An 18,696-nucleotide genomic window follows, 5' to 3' on the forward strand; every position below is an offset into this window, starting at 1 on the left:
TTTTTGGTCCAAAAATATCTTCCTTGATTTTTCAATCTCTTCCATTGTGGCTAAATTCTAAAAAAAAAAATGATTATATGTTGTTTACATATTTTTTAATAAAAAAAAAATAAATTCAGGTATAACTACGGTTGGGAGACCGGTGCTTGGGCTTTGTTTCTTAGAAGCCGAAGCGCATTAGGCCACCTAGACCAAACCCACACATTTGGCATTTTTTACTTTTTTATGAATTTAGATTTAAAAGCATTATAAACTTTTTTATTCAATTTTGTCATCTTTGACAAATAATAATATAGGTGTATTTTGGAAATTTAAGCTTTAATTTTTTTTAGTTAATATGTATTTAATATGAAAAAAATATCATGAATATATAATCAACATAAAGTTTTTATTTTGTAAGATTTTTAATAAAAAAATTTATATAATTTTATAACATTTATCAATACTTTTTTTCCAAAAAAACACAATTAGATCTTAAGTGTTAAAGTTTGACCCGCTAGATTGGTTTACTGACAATACTAAAGAGTTTATGGTAGCCTTGATATTTTTTTATATATATTCAAAATAACTTTGGTCTGAGAAGCAATATAACACAATAAGTAATTTAATTTATTCTAAAAAAAAAAAAAAAAAGGTTTCGAGATTGTTAACAACCGTAACCCAAGAAAAAAATCACCATATCCAAAAAATTATACTAAACTAATTTAAATTTTCAAGGATAGATTTTATCTTTCATTAACCTCTACTAAACAAAATTTAAAAATTACATATTTTTCTATGTCGTGGTAATGTAATAACACAAATTCCTTTATAGTAAAGGTATGAAATCTAGCAATATTGTGTGTGAAGAAGCAAGTGGTTTATCAATATTGCTAAAGATATAAAACATAATTGCCATAAAAACCAAGTTTTTTTTTTTTTTGTTACAAGTTTTGGAAGATGAAGGTGAAATGATTGAGAAAAGTGGGAAATTGGGAGTAGATAAAGTTTGGATTTTATGACCGTTGCAGTCCTGATGCCTGGCTCTATACGCAGCGTTTTAACTTGAAAGAATGAAAAAGGCGCACCGGGCACTGACTATTATTATAATCAAGGTCTCGTAACATCCAGTAAGACCACAGCGTTCTCAACCTCCGTTTTCTCTGTTGTAATAAGTTCCGAAGATAGAAACCTTGCTAATAGATGGACGACTGTTTTTTTAAATTTTACATTTTAAAAGTGTTTTAAAAAAATTTTAAATTTTTTTACTTTACTTCAATTTTTTTTTTTATGTTTTCATATTATTTTAATATGCTGATGTCAAAAATAAATTTTTAAAAATAAAAAAACTATTATTTTAATGTATTTTTAAGCAAAATATATTTTGAAAAACAACACTTATTGTATTTTTAAACACCCCTGAAATGTTTGAACCAGACCATTAACTATAACTAAAAGGCATCAGCCTTTTATTGTGCTAAAATTACTGTGCACTCTCTCACAATACATTGTGAATTGGAGCAATGTATTTTTTTAGTAATTTTTATTTTAATCCTCGAACTTTTATTTTACGCGATTTATTTCTTTTAAGCTCAAATTAGCCTTCAATTGCATATATTTTTAGGAGGAAAGGTTGAATTGAAAGATAAGGGAGTGAAGTGAAAATTTTAGGTAACATGGGGGCAGATTGAAAGTTTTGTTAAAACATTCAATTTAATTCCCCGAATTTTTTATATAATAGGTGACCGATCCCTTGAATTTAAAGACAACACATTTTGATACCTAATTTCATTTTCTCTTTTTCAATCCTTTTTTTTAGAAGAAGAGAGAGGGAGTAGCTAAATTCCACTTTAGATAGAGAAAATGATCTTTGGAGAAGATTCTGACAACCAAAACAATTATTTTTTATGTCAAAATATTTCATATAATAAGGAAAGGTTATATTTAGGTGTTTGTTTACCTTGAAAACACCTAAAATAACATGTTTGAGCTAGGAAAGAATTTTTGTTTTGGGTGGATTTCGGGTTTTTGGCCAGTTTATTGGCTTTTTGGTGGTCATGGATTGGTTTAATAAGGTCTCTGGAGCATTTTCTAGGTGTTTTGAATAAAAAAAAATGGGTTGAAAAAGGAATTTTGGGTGAAAAAACAAAGAACCCTGATTTTCTTACTACTATGATGGCTAGATTCTAGGTTGAGAATACAACGTGTCGTCTACTAATGCGGGTGATGCCTCATTTTATTTTGGATATACTTGGGGTGGATGATAACCTTTTTAAAAAAATAAAGGCATGCGTTTGGGCTTGGCTTTACCCACTCGCAGGTTGTTACTTTATAGGGTCAGGCGCCTGGTTTTTTTTTTTATTCTTTTTTTAATTTTTAATTTCTTAAAAAAATAATGCATTATTTGTGAATGGTTTTTCAAATAAATTTTGGTTTATATTTTAATTAGATTGTAATTATTTTTAAATGATATTGGATGTGTTTAATTTTTAGAGCGATATATATGATTCATCTGTGATTTTTTTAAAAATTTTTATATAGATTAAATTTGTTTTTTTATAAGATTTTTTATAAGTGCAGCCTTGCATTGTTTTTTTTTTTTTTTTATTATAATTATTGTTCAATAAATTTTATTGTATGTTTATTGGTTTTATTATTTTATTTTTATTTTATTATTGTTTTTTTTTTATTTAAAATTTATAAATTTTTTGTTGCAATTTTAGCCATTATTTTTTTTTGGATTTTTTTTTTGTTGTTTTTCTTGTGATTTTAACCCTTATAATTTTTTTAGATATAATGCTTTCAATTTTATAACTCGAGTCATAGTTTAAAAAATTAAGATTTTTTTTATATATTTTTTTTATTATTAAATTATCACATTCTTCGTTTAATATAAAATTATTGAGATATTTTTGAAATATTGTGAAAATATATTTCAATAATATTAGCAAGCATTTATCTATGTTATATGGAATTGTTTTTTTTTTTTCCACTTTCTTTGTTGTGGATATCTTAATTTTTCAATAATATTATTAGATTACATAATTTATTAAATTCACTCGAGCTAATTATCTTAATATTATATTTTTTATTTAAAAAAATAATTACCTTTTTTTTAATATATCAAAACAAGGACTGATCCACAGCTTAACACGGTCACCTAACCAGTAATGAGTTATTAGCTATGATATCAAGGTGAAAAATATCCAGTTCATGTTTATACTGAACATATGAATAGGCAATTTAATATTTGACTTTTATATCTTCTGTTTCAACATTGCCAATATATTGCTAAAAATATTTTGAAGACACCAATAAGTAGGTAAAGCATACAAGATATTGAAATATGTATATATATATATAGTAAGAGAGTACTAGAGAACTGTAAGAGTACCTAAATTTTTCTCGCAAATAGGAGTCGAAGCTAAGCACCAAAAGAAACAGTTTTGTCAACGAACTACATTACCCAACAAGCTGTTTGTTGAAGGTGAGCTCTGTTCACTCAACCAAGTATCCTGCTCAGAAACGGGGGAGCTATCCTTCGTCTCTTCCAATGAAGTCAAGCTGTCTGTTCTCTGCGGAAGAAGTAGTTTCCCTCTGGCTAACCCTGCCTTTCTACTGATAGAGACGCTCAGTGATTTCTGACTTCCATTTTGCGAGGAGCAAGACGAAGCTGTCGGCGATGCCATGTACATGGTTGGAATCCATGCACTGAGCCTGATCTGTTCTAGTTCTTCTGCCACTTCCAACATGGTAGGCCTCATATCCCTGTGAAAAGCAAGGCATCTAAATGCAAGCTCAGCCACGCTAAGAATAGATGTTAAGGTCCAGGCATCTCTATTTGGGTCAAGATATGGATCTATTATCTCATCCACACAACCTCTTCCAATCCTATCAATGGCGAGTGCAGCCAAATTAACCTCACTGTGGGGGCGAGAGAAATCAACTGCTTTCAGTGCAGTTATGATCTCTACAAGAACTACTCCGAAACTGTAGACATCACTTTTATCAGAAAGATGGAAATATTGATGGTATTGAGGATCAAGATAGCCTGGAGTTCCTTGCGGGGCTGTTGATATGTGAGATGATTCGACCATGCCGAGTCTGGAAAGACCGAAATCAGCTACCTTTGATCTATAGTTGTAATCCAGGAGTATGTTGCTAGATTTTATGTCTCGGTGGTAAATTGGTGGATTAATGACTGAATGGAGATAGGCAATGGCCTTCGCAGTTTCGGTAGCAACGGTGAGTCTAACTGTCCATGGGAGCCCGGTGCCCCTCTCTTGTTGTAGATGCTCACACAAAGTTCCATTGGGCATAAATTCATAGACTAGGATTGGTTCGCCCTCCTCTATGCAACAACCTAAAAGACGAACCAGATTCGGATGGCTCACTGATGAAAGGAGCTTTATTTCATTCATGACTTGATCGATGCTGTCAGTATCTCTATGTCTGAGCTTTTTTATGGCAACCAAATCATCACTGTTGAGTTTTCCAGCATAAACTGTACCATAGGCTCCAATTCCTAGCCTTTGTTTCTCAGAGAAGCCATTAGTGGCCTTTTCAATATCTTTATATTGAAAAAACGGGACACTAGAGTTGCCTGCAGCTTCACATAGAAGGCGCTTTGCACTTAACCGATTTCGCAAAGAAGTGGACTTACGCCGGATATAGAAACAGAGAAAAGCCAAACCAGCCATTAACAAAGCTCCAGCAATAAACCCTGAAAAATGAACAGTGAGGAAAGCTGGAGTTGTTACTGCAAATACTACAGCAGAAGACACATAGATCAAATAGCATTTTGAATTACCATCAAATACATAAATTGATGAGAAGCATGCCTTAAAGCAAAAGATATACATCGAAATACCTTCAACTAGCAAATACATAAGAAAACGAAATGTTCTTAGACTTTAGAGACCTCAGCAGTTTCTTCCGCTCCATACAATAATGCAGAAATACTATTGCGTTTTATGAATTTCAAGAGCAGAGAATAAAAAAAAAAAAAAAGGGAAATCCGTGGCTGTTACCATTACAGTATATAAACTTTACCTCCAACAAGAACACCTACTCTAGTAGTTCCTCCACATTCGCCAGACATGTACTTTGAAGCACTGCACTTGGAAACTGGAAAGCCTATGAAAGAAGGGTCAGCAAAAATGCAAGTTCTAACAATACAAGGCTACAATTCAAAAAATTAAATAAAATGCAAGCCTACAAGTTCCATTGTGAATATCAAGAAGCAAGCTATTTCTCAATTTACCAAACTTTCATTTCATAATTGCTTTGTGCGTGCTGTATTAGAGTTATTAAACAGTGTTAGAAATTGATATAAAACCTTTCTTGGACCCTCACTCAACACCAGCAGCTTTTAAGTTAAGATATGAATAAATTAGAAAATAATATAAATTATATCTTCAAACCTTGTTTAACGGTTTAAGTTTTTAAAATCTTACGGATACCAATCCCATTCTTCATTACCCTAATAACTAAACAAATTCTTTAGCCATCCACAAAATGAAAATCCAAACTAATGGTGCTAGGTTCATGGAGTAACAGAGAGCGCAATTAGATGATAGTATAAAAACTTTTGTCTTAACTTTGACGTTCTTGTGCATGTGAAATGGACAGAAAAACACCATCATTGGGAAAAGTAAGAACAAGACCATATGTTTTGCCAAGTCAAAAACAGCAGCCCCTATAGTGTCACTACAGATCAGATCAAATAATTTTCTACCTCTTCATGTTCAAAACCGATGTGATTTCTGACAATCAGTTTTGCTACCCCTGAATGCTTTGACTTCCATGGTTGGTAAGGTTTAAAGTCAAAATAACATGGTGAACTTTCAACACAGCTACGAGCTAGGGCTATAATCACGGAAGATATAGGGCTATGATTGTGGCCGACCAAGTTTGGATAAGGATGTAAAGGGACGATGAAAATGAACCGAACAGTCTAATGAGTTGGTAGAAGATACTGGTTTTTTCTTACAACTGAGGACATGATGGCCTTAAATGAAGGATATTTGTCCAAATTCTTACCCTCTTGTCAGCCTGAGCTAGTTGAAGTGGGCATATTTTGTTAGCATTTCTTTTGGTGCTAGGCAGATTCATAGGGTCCAGCCTAACTACAGAAATCTATTTCACTCCATTTTTAGGTTTGAGAAATTGAATCTCTTGAGCACAAATTTGGGAGCTGGGACAAGGGAGACTTGGTAATTTCTATCCTACAAAGCACCTAAAACTGTAGCACTTAACTAATTATTACCATGAATTATTTCGAGGTAATTTGCATTCCACTTTTTTGGAATAAATTTGCTAGCTAATTTAATACAGGGAATAAGAGGGAAAAAACGCACAAATTCTGCATAATTCCAAACAATCTAGTAAAAGTCAAGCCGTTAAAAAGGACCAAAGGAGAAAACCAATTCCATGATCCTTATTCCTTATTATGAGCTCATCATTATCAACATCCTTGAGGTTTTTTAGGCCACTGAAAAATCAATTCTTTTGCCATTAAACCCCTCAATCACAGGTCAATACTTACCGGTCCTAACTTTTTTATTTTTAGAGTGTAGCTTGTTGTTTTTTTAAAAAAATATATATATTAAAATAATATTTTTTTATTTTTAAAAAATTATTTTTAACGTTAATATATTCAAAAGCATTTAAAAAAATTAATTAAAACAAATATTTTTAAAAACACCGTTAAAATGAATTTTAAACCCCTTCTTATAAGACCCGGACCCACTTTCAAACCCACTTGTCACCGGTCAAAACCCAAAAAAAAAAAAATCAAATCAAACCAAACCAAATTGTACACTACTTGTAAACAGAAAGAAAGAAATAAATAGCAAATATAACGCCAGGTTGACTTACCTTTCCGGCAACCTTTCCCGGCTGCAAACCCATCTCCGGCGAACCCATCAGCGCAATGACACCTTAATCCAACTCCCCCATTCGAAAGCTTAACTTTAGTATGATTCGCATTATTTGAGCAGAGAGTATTGTAATCACCTTCAAGCCACCATTCCAATTCAAATCTTTCAAACTGGAAAGAAACAGCCGAACCCTCCCACCAAATAAAAAGCGAAGAGAAAACAGACTTGCAGGTGGTTGAAGTCATATTCTCATAACGAAGAGTATCAAAACCTCTGCGCCTTTGAGAGTAACAATTCAAGTCGTAATTTTGATCACCACAATTTGCTAACTTCAAGTCTCTTCGTAACGAACTTGTTGGAATAACACAACTATTTAAAGTCTTGTTACAGTTTTGAAGTAACAAACTGTTATTCAAAGAAGGAGCAAAGTTCTTGCCAAAAAGAGGCTTGATTCTTGCAATAGAACGATTACAGTCTGCTAGAATATTGGTCACGATGACATTTGGGGTTATGTTCTGGACATGAAATTCACCAATTTTGACGTCACCGGCTGTGTGGTCGCACTGTAAAATGATGGGACATCCTCCTGAGAAACCAAAAGGGTATGGGACAACTTTAACTGATTTCCCAGTTCCACAAGAAGATTCACAAGCGCTGCTGTTGGACTTCTGAGTTGGAGAACTTGTGGCGGCAATAAAAATTGTGATGATGGTGATGAAAAGAACTAAACTTTCTTGTTGAAGAATCATTTTAATTAGTCTTCGAAGGGAATTGAATCATTACTTTGCTGCAAAACCCACAAAAGATCACCAATTAAACTACAAAGATCGAGCTTGATCATGAAGAAAGTCGAAGACACAAAGACATCCTCAAAGATCCAATCTTTTCAGTTGTTGGCTCCTCACTTGCTATAGGGACAGAAATTTGTGAAAAATCAATAAAGTGTTGATCAAAAGCAAGAGGTTCGTTTATGGTTTTATTTGTTTTCTTTTCAAAATTTTGGTTTCGTGGGCTGTTCAATGAATAATCAATGAATGAGCTTACCTTAGCCTTGTTTTCCTCTCAACTTCTTCTTCAACGCCTGCCTGCAGGCTGCAGCAGCAACGGCAATTTCCTTAGTATTTCCAATTCAAGCTGTCTTTAAACTGCTTCTTGCTGTTTTTCATGGACTGAAACAAAAACTGTTTATCTGAGATTTCTCATATTTCTTTTGGGATTTAAGAAAACACCCCTATAAAAAAACAAAAATGACAAGTCTTTACGTGTTGACTAGCAGGCCATTATGTTTGAAACTTGCATGTACCAAAATACCATTGAATAGGGCACTAATTTACACGGGGAAGGATGAGAAATTGGGAATGGTACCAGTCAGCAAGCAATTATAAAAGGATTTTGACTAGGGAAAAGTTGTGTAGACAGCATCTAACCTCCTTTGTTTGATAATATGATTCTCGATGAAGGTGGGGAAAGGAGGGTACCTTTGCTTGTTTTTTAGTTTAAAAAAAGTTTCTGAAAAAAAAAATTATTTTTTTATTTTAAATTAATAATGTTTTGTATTTTCATATTTTTTTTTAATATAATAATATTAAAAATAAATTTAAAAAATATATTATTTTGATGTATTTCTAAACAAAAAAACATTTTAAAAAACAAATAATACTACAATACCAAATAAGCAATGTGGGGTGGTATGTATTTTGTTTTAGTACATGTATGATATTGTAGTAATAATTGTTTTTTAAAGTATTTTTTTGATTGAAAATATATTTAAATAATATTTTTAAAAAAATTTAAAAATTTATTTTTAACATTCAATTAATCAAAACGATTCAAAAATATAAAAAAAATAATTTTAAATTAAAATATTCAAGATCTTTAAAACACGCGGCATGCTCCCAAATATTTCCTCAATAATAAATTTAAAAATATTTAGTTAATCAATATATATTATAATTTTATATAAGTTTCTTAAAATTTTGATTATACGGAACTTGAACTTTAATTTTGAGTTTTTAATCATTGAATTAACATTTTATATGTTTAATAAATATCTTAACTTTATCCAATCAAATTAAAGTAAATTAAAGGTTTGGTTATATTTTGTATGAAGAAAATTCTTATTTTATTTATATGTGATTTCGGAACTCGGATGGAGAACAAGGAAGAAAAAATCAAAGTTTAAAAACAACTAAAAAAAAAAGGAAAAAAAAAAAAAAAAAGGGAAAGGCACGGCTAGAAGTCAACTAAATCGAATGATTTTTTGTGAATGGTTTTTCAAATAAATTCTGGTTTATGTTTTAATTAGAATATAATTATTGTTAAATGACATTGAATGTGTTTAATTTTTAGAAAGATATGTATGATTTATCTGTGATTTTTTTTAAAATTTTATATAGATTAAATTTGTTTTTTTTATATTGATTTTTTTATAAGATTTTTTATATGTGCAGTCTTGAATATTTTTTTTTAATTATTGTTCAATAAATTTTATGCATGTATTGATTTCTATTATAAATTTTATATGTTTTTCTATTACAAATTTATTTTGATAGAGAAATTCATTAAATATAACCAGGTAAATTACATGTATTGCGATGTTAGATATATTGATTTTTATTTTACACTTGGTTTTCTCAATTTTATTTTTGTTTATTGTTGATAACTTTTATTTTCACTATTTTACATAATGGTTACCGGATTGTTTAATTAGATGCATGTACATGTTTTTCGCTTTACATCTAGGAATTTTTTATTATTATGTTTTGATATTTAAGATTTGAATGTTTATTCTTATATTTTTTTATTTTTTTACTTGAATCTTTTATAAAAACAGGTTAGATTAAATTTTTTATTTTTTTACTTGAATCTTTTTTTAACAAAAATACCATTGAATAGGGCACTAATTTACACAGGGAAGGATGAGAAATTGGGAATGGTACCAGTCAGCAAGCAATTATAAATGGATTTTGACCAGGAAAAAGTGTGTGAAGACAGCATCTAACCTCCTTTGTTTGATAATATGATTCGATGAAGGTGGGGAAAGGAGGGTACCTTTGCTTGTTTTTTAGTTTTAAAAAAAGTTCCTCAAAAAAAAAATATTTTTTTATTTTTAAATTAATAATTCTTGTTGAAGAATCATTTTAAATTAATAATTATATATATATATATATTTTAAAAAATATTGAATGATGAAAGCTAAAGAGAAAACAAGTAAAAAAAACAATGTCAACCCGCATTATTTTTTCAAACATGTGACTCGGCTTATTAGACTCGAAGTACCATATTTAAAAAGATCATATAGCCCAATTCTCAATTAATCAAATATTAAATGATAAAATTAAAAAAAAATTATTAGACAAAAAGATCCAAAATAAAAATAAAATAACAATTAAAAAAATAAAGATCAAAATTAAAATAAATAATAAAGTATATGAGAACTACATTTTTTTCTATTGAAGGTTGAAAAATCAATTTAATGAAATAACCTAAAAAAACAACCAAAGAAAAGAGGATCAAATTGAAAAAATAACATATCACAAATTATGACTGAAAGATAAGATTGAAAACAAATCAAAATTTTACAAAGTGGTCAATAACAAAAATTATAAATTAAAAGAATAATGACTAAAATTGAAATACCCATAAATAAGAGGACACATCTAAAATTTTGAATAGCCGGCGTGAATTTTAAGGGGATAAGAGAAAAAAAAAAAGAAATTATCATTGTCAACAAACCACACCATCATCATCACCACGTATCGCTTTAAAAGGAAGATGACACCTTGACAATTCTAACAGCACGGCATAAGAGAATTTTTGGCCTCTAGAAGATGCCGAACGCATTGCTAGAAGAGAGTAGGTGACTCCCACACGCATGTACCAATCACTTTTATTTTTTTAATTATATTTTTATATTTAATAAAATACAAAATTGCCTTTCATTAACCTGATAATAACTAAAAAAACCAACATGAAAAATAAAAAAAATCCCTTAGACATCGATTTTAAAAATTTTACTTTTAAAGATAATTTAGTCATTCCACTATGTTTTAAAAAATGTAAAAAAATCAAGTTGTCCTCAATCAATCTAATAATAATCAATGGATCCTGTGAAAAGATTGTATTGCCCCCCTCCAATTCATTAAGTTTTTTGTGGAAATGAAAAGGTTTTAGTTAATTGAATTCACAAGAAACATATTTTGGGTTAAGAAGTTAGGGTTTTTATTATATCGATCATTTGTAAATCTACATATTTTTTTTTATTAAGGATATTTTTTACAAAAGAAAAAAAACCAAAATAATTTTATATTTTTATTAAAAAAATTGAAAAATATATCAACATGAACCCTAAAGAATCGAGGGAATCCTAGATGTATACATGCAAGGGTAGAGTTATTCATCGAGTAAAGTTTGGACTCCAAATCTTCTTATCCGTAAGCGTGGAAGCACGGCGTTTTTGAAGTTTCATTTTCGAGCAGCAGCCTATAATGTAATGTATGGTATGAAAAAAAAAAATGAAGTTAAGGACACTTGGATAATTTTATAATTACAGGCTCAGACAGCTCTAATCGTTGACTAATACCGTCCCTAAATCTCATTTTGTCTGACCTTCAAAAAAAAAAAAAAAAAAAAAATATATATATATATATATATATATATTAAGGCCATGTTTGTTTTCCAGAAAACTACTTTCCAAACTTTCCTGTTTTTGTTTGTCATTAGAAAAAGTTGGTCAACGGAAAACACTTTCCGGTCAACGGAAAATACTTTCCGGTCAATTTCAATCAAAGAAAAATTTGACTTGGTTTTCAAGAAAGTGTTTTCCTTTTAGCTGTGTTTGTTTTCCAGAAAGTGGTTTCTGGGAAATCACTTTCCAAACTTTCTTGTGTTTGTTTGCTAGTAGAAAAATTAGTCAATACAAAACACTTTCCAGTAAAAGGAAAATTTGGCTTGGTTTTCAGGAAAGTATTTTCCTGAAAAATTTGGAGGGAAACACTTTCTGGAAGTTGTAAAAAATTTAGAAATGTCATTATTTGCTGATTATATCAAATTTGATCCTCAAAATTTTGATTGCTATATATATTTTGTTTTGAATATTTATTTTTCAATTTCATCTCTTAAAATTTTATTTTTATATTAACTTTGGTCCTTATTTTTATAATTGCTATTTGCTTTTTTCTTATCATATTTTTATTGAATTTTTTATCTATCAAATTTGGTTCTCATTCTTTTGATTGTTACTTATTTTATTTGAAATAATTTATGAAATATTGATTATTATTATTTTACTTTTTTCATCTTTCATTTTAAAAAAAAAAAATAGATTTGATCTCTATTATTTTGATTATTATTTATTTTATTTGAGATAATTTATAAATTATATTTTTTTTCAATTTCATTCTCATTCAACTTTTTAATTTGTAAGATTTGTTCCTCATTATTTTAATAAACTTGAGAAAAATAAAATATTAATAAGTTATTTTCTAACTTATTTTCCATGACATAACCAAACACTGGGAAGTGTTTTCCAAGTCATTTTCCATTACACTACCAAAGATCGGAAAATACTTTCTCGGAATTCACTTTCTCGCAATTCAGTTTTCAAAAGAAAACTACTTTCCAGCAAACAAACGGAGCCTAAGTAATATTATAAAAGGCATGGGGAAAGTACTGTAGCTTTCTCCACGTCTTTTACATATTAGTATTTCACAGCGCACAGTAAAACTCTTAACTGTTTTTTTTTTCCTGTTTTTTTTTCTTTTTTTTTTCATGTTTTTTTTATGCCTTTATGGGTTTTTTTTTTTGCTTTTTTTGTGTTTTTTTTTCTTTTAATGAATTTTCTTTTGTTTAATTTAGTTTTTTAATGTGAAAAAAATATTTAGTTATCAGACTTTCACGACACGGATCTCGGGTTTGATGGGTTAACCTGGTTTGACGAGTTAACCTGAAATATTTTTTTTTTCCTTTTTAATCAATTTGTTCGTTTAGTTTGGTTTGTTATTTTTTTTTTCATTTAACCTGTCGATTTAAATATTTTTTTTTCCATTGAAAAAGGACTAAAATGAAGGAAAATAAATTATAGTACCAAAATGTAATATTTAAAAAATATAGGGACTGGTTACACAATAACTTAAAAAAATAGAGGATTAAATTAAACTTTTCATACAAATTGCAGAGTCACCGTCCATGTTATCCATGTTTTTCACTTAAGCTCTCTTTTCTTTCAATTCAATTCGCACCCCTCCTCCAAAAAAAAATGCAATTGGGCTCTAATTTGAAATCAATTATGTAAAAAAAAATAAAATTAAGAATCAAATTGAATTTTTTCAAAAATATCACTATTAAAATCCATGATGAGAGAGGATAAGTAAAAGAACCACATGGTAGTAACAATATCCATATCTTTTTAGCCGTAACTATTTTATTGGGTTGTATTATGCTATGGTCTGAATAAAAAAAATGAATGTAAAAAAATGTTTAGGTTCTCATAAACTATTAAGTATTGCTATTAAATTTTATTCGTTAGATAAATTTGAAACTTATTGACTCATTTTTTATGTAATTCAAATTTAAAATTAAATAATATGAATGTTATTATAACATGATTTGGTTAATTTAACATGTTCAAAGACAATTGTAACAACATGTAAAAAACATGATTTGATTTTTTTTTTTAAAAAAAAAATCAAGACAATATTTTTTTAATATTGAGGCAATGATATATTGGATATACTCGAGTTTTGTAGATTAAGCTATCAAACCTACAACCCGGATCACGAATTCCATTGGATTTAATAATTTTTTTTACTTAATTATACAATAACAAAATTAAATGCTTGCCAAATTAAGTACAAATCAAATATTAGGATGTTTATATTAGACTGCAATAATATCATAGAAAATAAATCAAAATAAATTAGAAAAAAAATCAAAATCAATTAATTATTAAACAATAAAATTAAAAAAAATCAATACAACCCCATTTAAAAAAGCAAAGGGAAAACAAAGAAAAAGAAAAAAGAGAGAGTGAGGGACCTCCTTCATTGTTTATATTATAGAATACTCTAAAAGGCACGGAGACTGTCGTTTCCCCGCGCCTTTAATGCATAAGTGGTTGCAAGGCTTTTTTATTTATTTATTTTTATGCCTTTGTGTTTTTTTTTCTTTTGCTTTTTTATTTTAATGAATTTTTTTTGTTTAATTTAGTTTGTTAATGTGAAAAAAAAATTTATTTAGTTATTAGACTTTCATGACACGGATCTTGGGTTTGACGGGTTAACCTAGTTTGACGAGTTAACCTGGATTTTTTTTTTCCTTTTTAATCAATTTTTTTCGTTTAGTTTAGTTTGTTAATTTTTTTTTTCGTTTAACCTGTTGATTTTTTTTTCTATCTAGATATCAAACTTTCATGACGCGAATCCCAAGTTAGATGGGTTAACTCAGTTGATTCAGATTTTTTTTTCCTCATTAGCAACAAGGCTTATATCTTCTATTTTAACGGGTTAACCTGATTTCAAGGTTTAACCCAGTTAATTCATATATTTTTTTTTCTTTTTCTTCATTAGTTTTTCTTTCTTTCTATTGGTTTTTTTTAATTTATTTATTTAATTATCACATTTTTAAGACACGACCTTACTTGCAGCCAGACCCACATCTAAGATTATTAGGTCTGGTATTGCGGTTAGACTTACTGAGTCATGCAAGTTTAATGTTATTATTAGCATTATAAACATTACTTTTGGGTCATGCATTACAGTCAAATTCAAAATTCTTGAATATAGCTTTGTAGAAAGATTTAACACTTTTAAAATTTAACTTTTTTTTTTGATATTTTTTATATAAAAAAATAACCCATAACATCACATGTCATGTAACTAGTATGAACGCAAGAGAAAGTGAGTCATATCCCAGTTTATTTTAGTATATAATATAATTTACACTCAAACCGTGAAACAAGGATCAAAGTTTGCTCCCAAGATTATGTCACACGCATATACAGTCAATTAAAACCGAGTGCTAGTCCTATCCGTTGAATATTTCAATCGAATGGTTATAAATTAAGGTGATCAAATATCACAAATTAATCAGTGTGCGTGTCGCTTTCTCAGTGGAATTTGATTGCGGGAAAAACAGGACGGCAAAGAAAAACGACTTGGGAGTGGGGACTCTTGGAGTCCAGTCAATATGATAGTGACTGATCATGATCTTTAGATAAAATAAATGAAAATAGCTGGACTAGAAAATTCTAAAAATATATTTATTTTATATATTTAATCAAATAAATTAATCAAACACCACCCACACGCAGGCAGCGCAAGTGCTAGAAAATTATGGGAAATGTCCTTCGTTACAAGAATTAGGTTAAAGACTTTTCAATGAGAAATTAATTTACTTGCAAGACGGGGGTCACCCTACGCCGTATATATTACTGCAGAATTACATGACCAATACGTTTATAATAATAACAGTTGATATTCTTGAAGATAACATGTGTGAATTTATCTATATTAATCAATGGGGCCAATATAGATTATAAATATATGTGGTGTATAATAATATAAATTATATATTGGGATATCATCTAAAAACTTAAATTTTTTGGTTGAATTGGTTATTTGACATGGTATCAGAGACTTGATAATCAAGCGGTTATGAGTTCAAATCTTACCATCTGTCATTTATTTGATAAAAATTAATTACAATATAATATGAGTCTGTGCAAGTTTCAAACCCAAAGAGCTTTCACTTGAGGGATGTGTTGTAGAATAATATAAATTATATATTGAGATCTCACTAAAAGCTTAAGTTTTTGGGTTGAATTGGTTCTTTGATATGGTATTAGAACCTTGATGATTAAGCTATTACGAATTCAAATCTTACTATCTCTCATTTATTTGATAAAAAATAAGCATGATGTAATGTCAGCCTATGCAAGCTTCAAGTTTAAAGAGCTTTTACTTAAAAAGATGTGTTATAAAATAATATAAATTATATTTTAAAATTTATTTAAAAGCTTAAATTTTTAAATTGAATTAATTTTTTGACAATAAATATAGTGAATGCATGACAATGACAAAAATGTATGGAAGTTGACCTACCTGCATGACCGGAAGCTAGGTAACCTGTCCCTAGGGAAAGATGGGCATGATTTGCACCAGGTTTTATTTAGTTAGTGGTTCTGGTTTATGACTAATGGAGTAGGCTAGCTATGCTTTTTTTTTTTTTTTTTTTCTTTTTTTTTTTTTAAGGAAGATCTAGATTGCTGTTTAAATTTAAGTATTGGGTTATTGGTATCAATTGTATCACTAAGGTTTACAAACCCACAATGGCTATGTCAAACTACAGCAATCTCTTCTTCTTTTTCTTTTTCTTTTTTTTTTAATTTTTTTGAGTGTGTTTTTTTTTTTTTTTTATGTTTGTTTATTATTAGAAAAGTTGGTCAATAAAAAATACTTTTTTGTTAAAGAAAAATTTAACTTGATTTACAAGAAAGTATTTTCTTTTTATTTTGAACAAAAAAACTTTTCAGAAGTTGTTAAAAATTTAAAAATATCATATTTTTTGCTGATTATGTCAAATTTAGTCCTCAAACTTTTGATTACTATATATTTTGTTTGAATCTTTTTTTTTTCTTTCAAATTCATCTCTTATAATTTGATTTAATTTGATTTTTATATTTAACTTTCATCTTTATTTTTACGTTTGTTATTTACTTTTCTCTTGTCATTTTTAAAATTAAATTTTTTTATTTATCAAATTTGATCCTCATTCTTTCGATTATTACTTATTTATTTAAAATAATTTATAAAATTATAATTATTATTATTTTAATTTCATTACTTTTTAATTTTTTTTTATCTAATCTCTATTATTTTAATTAATTAATTATTTAAAATATTTGATTATACCCGGTCTAAATCAAAGGAAAGATCAAAAGGTGGATCATGTAGTCGGAAAATCACCTGCATATAATATTCACTTTATCGTTAAAGCTCCATGAACCAATCCTTTACTCTGTCTGTGAAGGAGACTGCCCGTTGACTCAATGCATGCTCTCTGTATTTTCTTGATTCCCTCTCTCTTCCAATTTCCACACCATTCAACATATTTGGAGTGTCAATGAATCATGTGTGTTAATAACGCAGGAAATTTCCATTAATGAAAGGTCAAGAAGGCCACAAAATATATACGTGTTAGTTTTAAGCTTTATTTACACTACCATTTGCCCCGAAATAAATAGGAATCGTCCTCCCATATATCACGCAAAAACATTGCTTTTTTTTTTTTTTTAATAATCAAAATTTTATAAACATTAAGACACTAATAATTAGGTTAAAAAATAGTCGAATAGTGGAAAAACAAGCATATTTGAAACCCTCTACCAAAACCCACAAACAAAACAACTAATCCAAAAGATATTCAGCAGTTGTTTTGTCCAGAGTATGATTTCATCTGCATTTTCTGTAGATATCCATACCTATTTATGAGAAAGTATGGTCGATATACAGTGTGCAGAAACACTGCCTTTTGTTTTATTTGCATGGATAACAAAGAAAAGCTTCTTTGAGACAGTGTTCATTGCAACCCACGATATGGTAGGATCTGCCTGTCTAGCATGAGGCAAACACGCATGTTACATATAATGTACGTCTAACCTATGCAAGTTAGGTTTTTTTTTTTTATTATTATTATTATTGATATTCAGGTTAATTTAGGCATGCCTCAATTTAATTTTATATATTCTAAAATTAATAATTATATAAATTTTTAATACTTCTAAAGAGAAATCATATTTATGCAAATTAGTTGACTTTGGTGTGTGAGTTTTTCTCGAACAACTTGATGCCTGGTAAATCTTCAAATATTGATTGAAGTAATAGAAGTCAGATGCTGTAATATTCTGATGTGGTCATAAAAAGATGCATATAGCTCACGAGATGAACAATTCGAAAACTATAGATTTTTTTTTTTATTATTATTACTGATTTGAGGTTATCGAGGCCTTAAATTACATAAAAATTGATAGCCTTGTTTCTGTGCCAATCCGTTTGATCCCAGGTTCCGACATACTGATGGTCTGTTTAATTAGTTTTAGCTTTTTGTGTTTATTTAGTTTTAGTTTTTGTGTTTGTGGTGTAAAAAATATAATTATATATTTAATAATACATCAAACTGTTTTATATTGTAAGGCTTATTAAAAAGTTGTGAAATGCTATTCTTGTAAAACAGATTTTATATATTTTTTTAATTGAATTTTGTAAAATTCTATCGTTGTTGCGTTTCAAAAATATTTTTTTTAAAATTTAAATTTTTTTATTTTATTCTTTACTTCAAATTATTTTTTTTGGTATTTTCAGATCGTTTTAATATGCTGATATCAAAAATAATTTTTTAAAAATAAAAAAATATTTTGATAAAAAACACTTCTAAAAAGCAACCACAACCAAACATTATATATATATATATATATATATATATATATATATATATATATTTTTTTTTTATTGTACATAAATCTCAATCATAATTTTTATCATAAATATATTTAAATTCAACTAACTACACGTTTTTTCTAAACTTATTTTTTTTAAAATATAACCACAAACATACTTTTAATATCAGCTGCCCGCAGACAGGGTAGATTGATGCTAAATGTCGGCTGGTCCAGCACTCATAAAATGGGCTGTGAACTTGAGAAATAATTGCACCTTTGCAAAATTATTAATTTCATACCTGCAAGGGAACGACTGGTATATATGAGTAGAAGATGTCTTTGAACGTTTAACCACTGAATATAAAAGGAAAAGTGATTTTCAACGCATCCAATGATTAATTA

At 28.6% G+C, this 18,696-nt stretch overlaps 1 protein-coding gene across 2 annotated transcripts; it reads right to left on the reverse strand.

The window, feature by feature from the left end:
- Positions 1-3,298: 3,298 nt before the first annotated feature.
- LOC118063220 (wall-associated receptor kinase-like 14) lies at positions 3,299-7,609 on the reverse strand. 2 transcript variants are annotated; one of them, XM_035077199.2, is made up of 3 exons: positions 6,859-7,609; positions 5,032-5,106; positions 3,299-4,702 (listed from the first exon to the last, which is right to left on the reverse strand). In XM_035077199.2, the coding sequence occupies exons 1-3, from the start codon at positions 7,607-7,609 to the stop codon at positions 3,429-3,431; spliced, it is 2,100 nt and encodes a 699-aa protein (XP_034933090.1). In that variant the 3' UTR covers positions 3,299-3,428. The 2 variants fall into 2 exon arrangements, with proteins under 2 accessions (XP_034933090.1, XP_034933089.1); XM_035077198.2 differs by having other exon boundaries at positions 5,032-5,115.
- Positions 7,610-18,696: the final 11,087 nt, after the last annotated feature.

The sequence above is a fragment of the Populus alba genome, chromosome 7 (genome assembly GCF_005239225.2).
Source record: "Populus alba chromosome 7, ASM523922v2, whole genome shotgun sequence".
NCBI classification, from domain to species: domain Eukaryota; kingdom Viridiplantae; phylum Streptophyta; class Magnoliopsida; order Malpighiales; family Salicaceae; genus Populus; species Populus alba.

Excerpts from the sequence above, each read along its gene's own strand:
- LOC118063220 (XM_035077198.2), bottom strand. The coding sequence starts at position 7,609 with ATGATTCTTCAACAAGAAAGTTTAGTTCTTTTCATCACCATCATCACA. Across the intron at positions 5,116-6,858 it reads CGGGAAAGGTTGCCGGAAAG|GCTTTCCAGTTTCCAAGTGC; the intron begins GTAAGTCAACCT and ends CTTCTTTCATAG. Across the intron at positions 4,703-5,031 it reads AGTAGGTGTTCTTGTTGGAG|GGTTTATTGCTGGAGCTTTG; the intron begins GTAAAGTTTATA and ends TTCATTTTTCAG.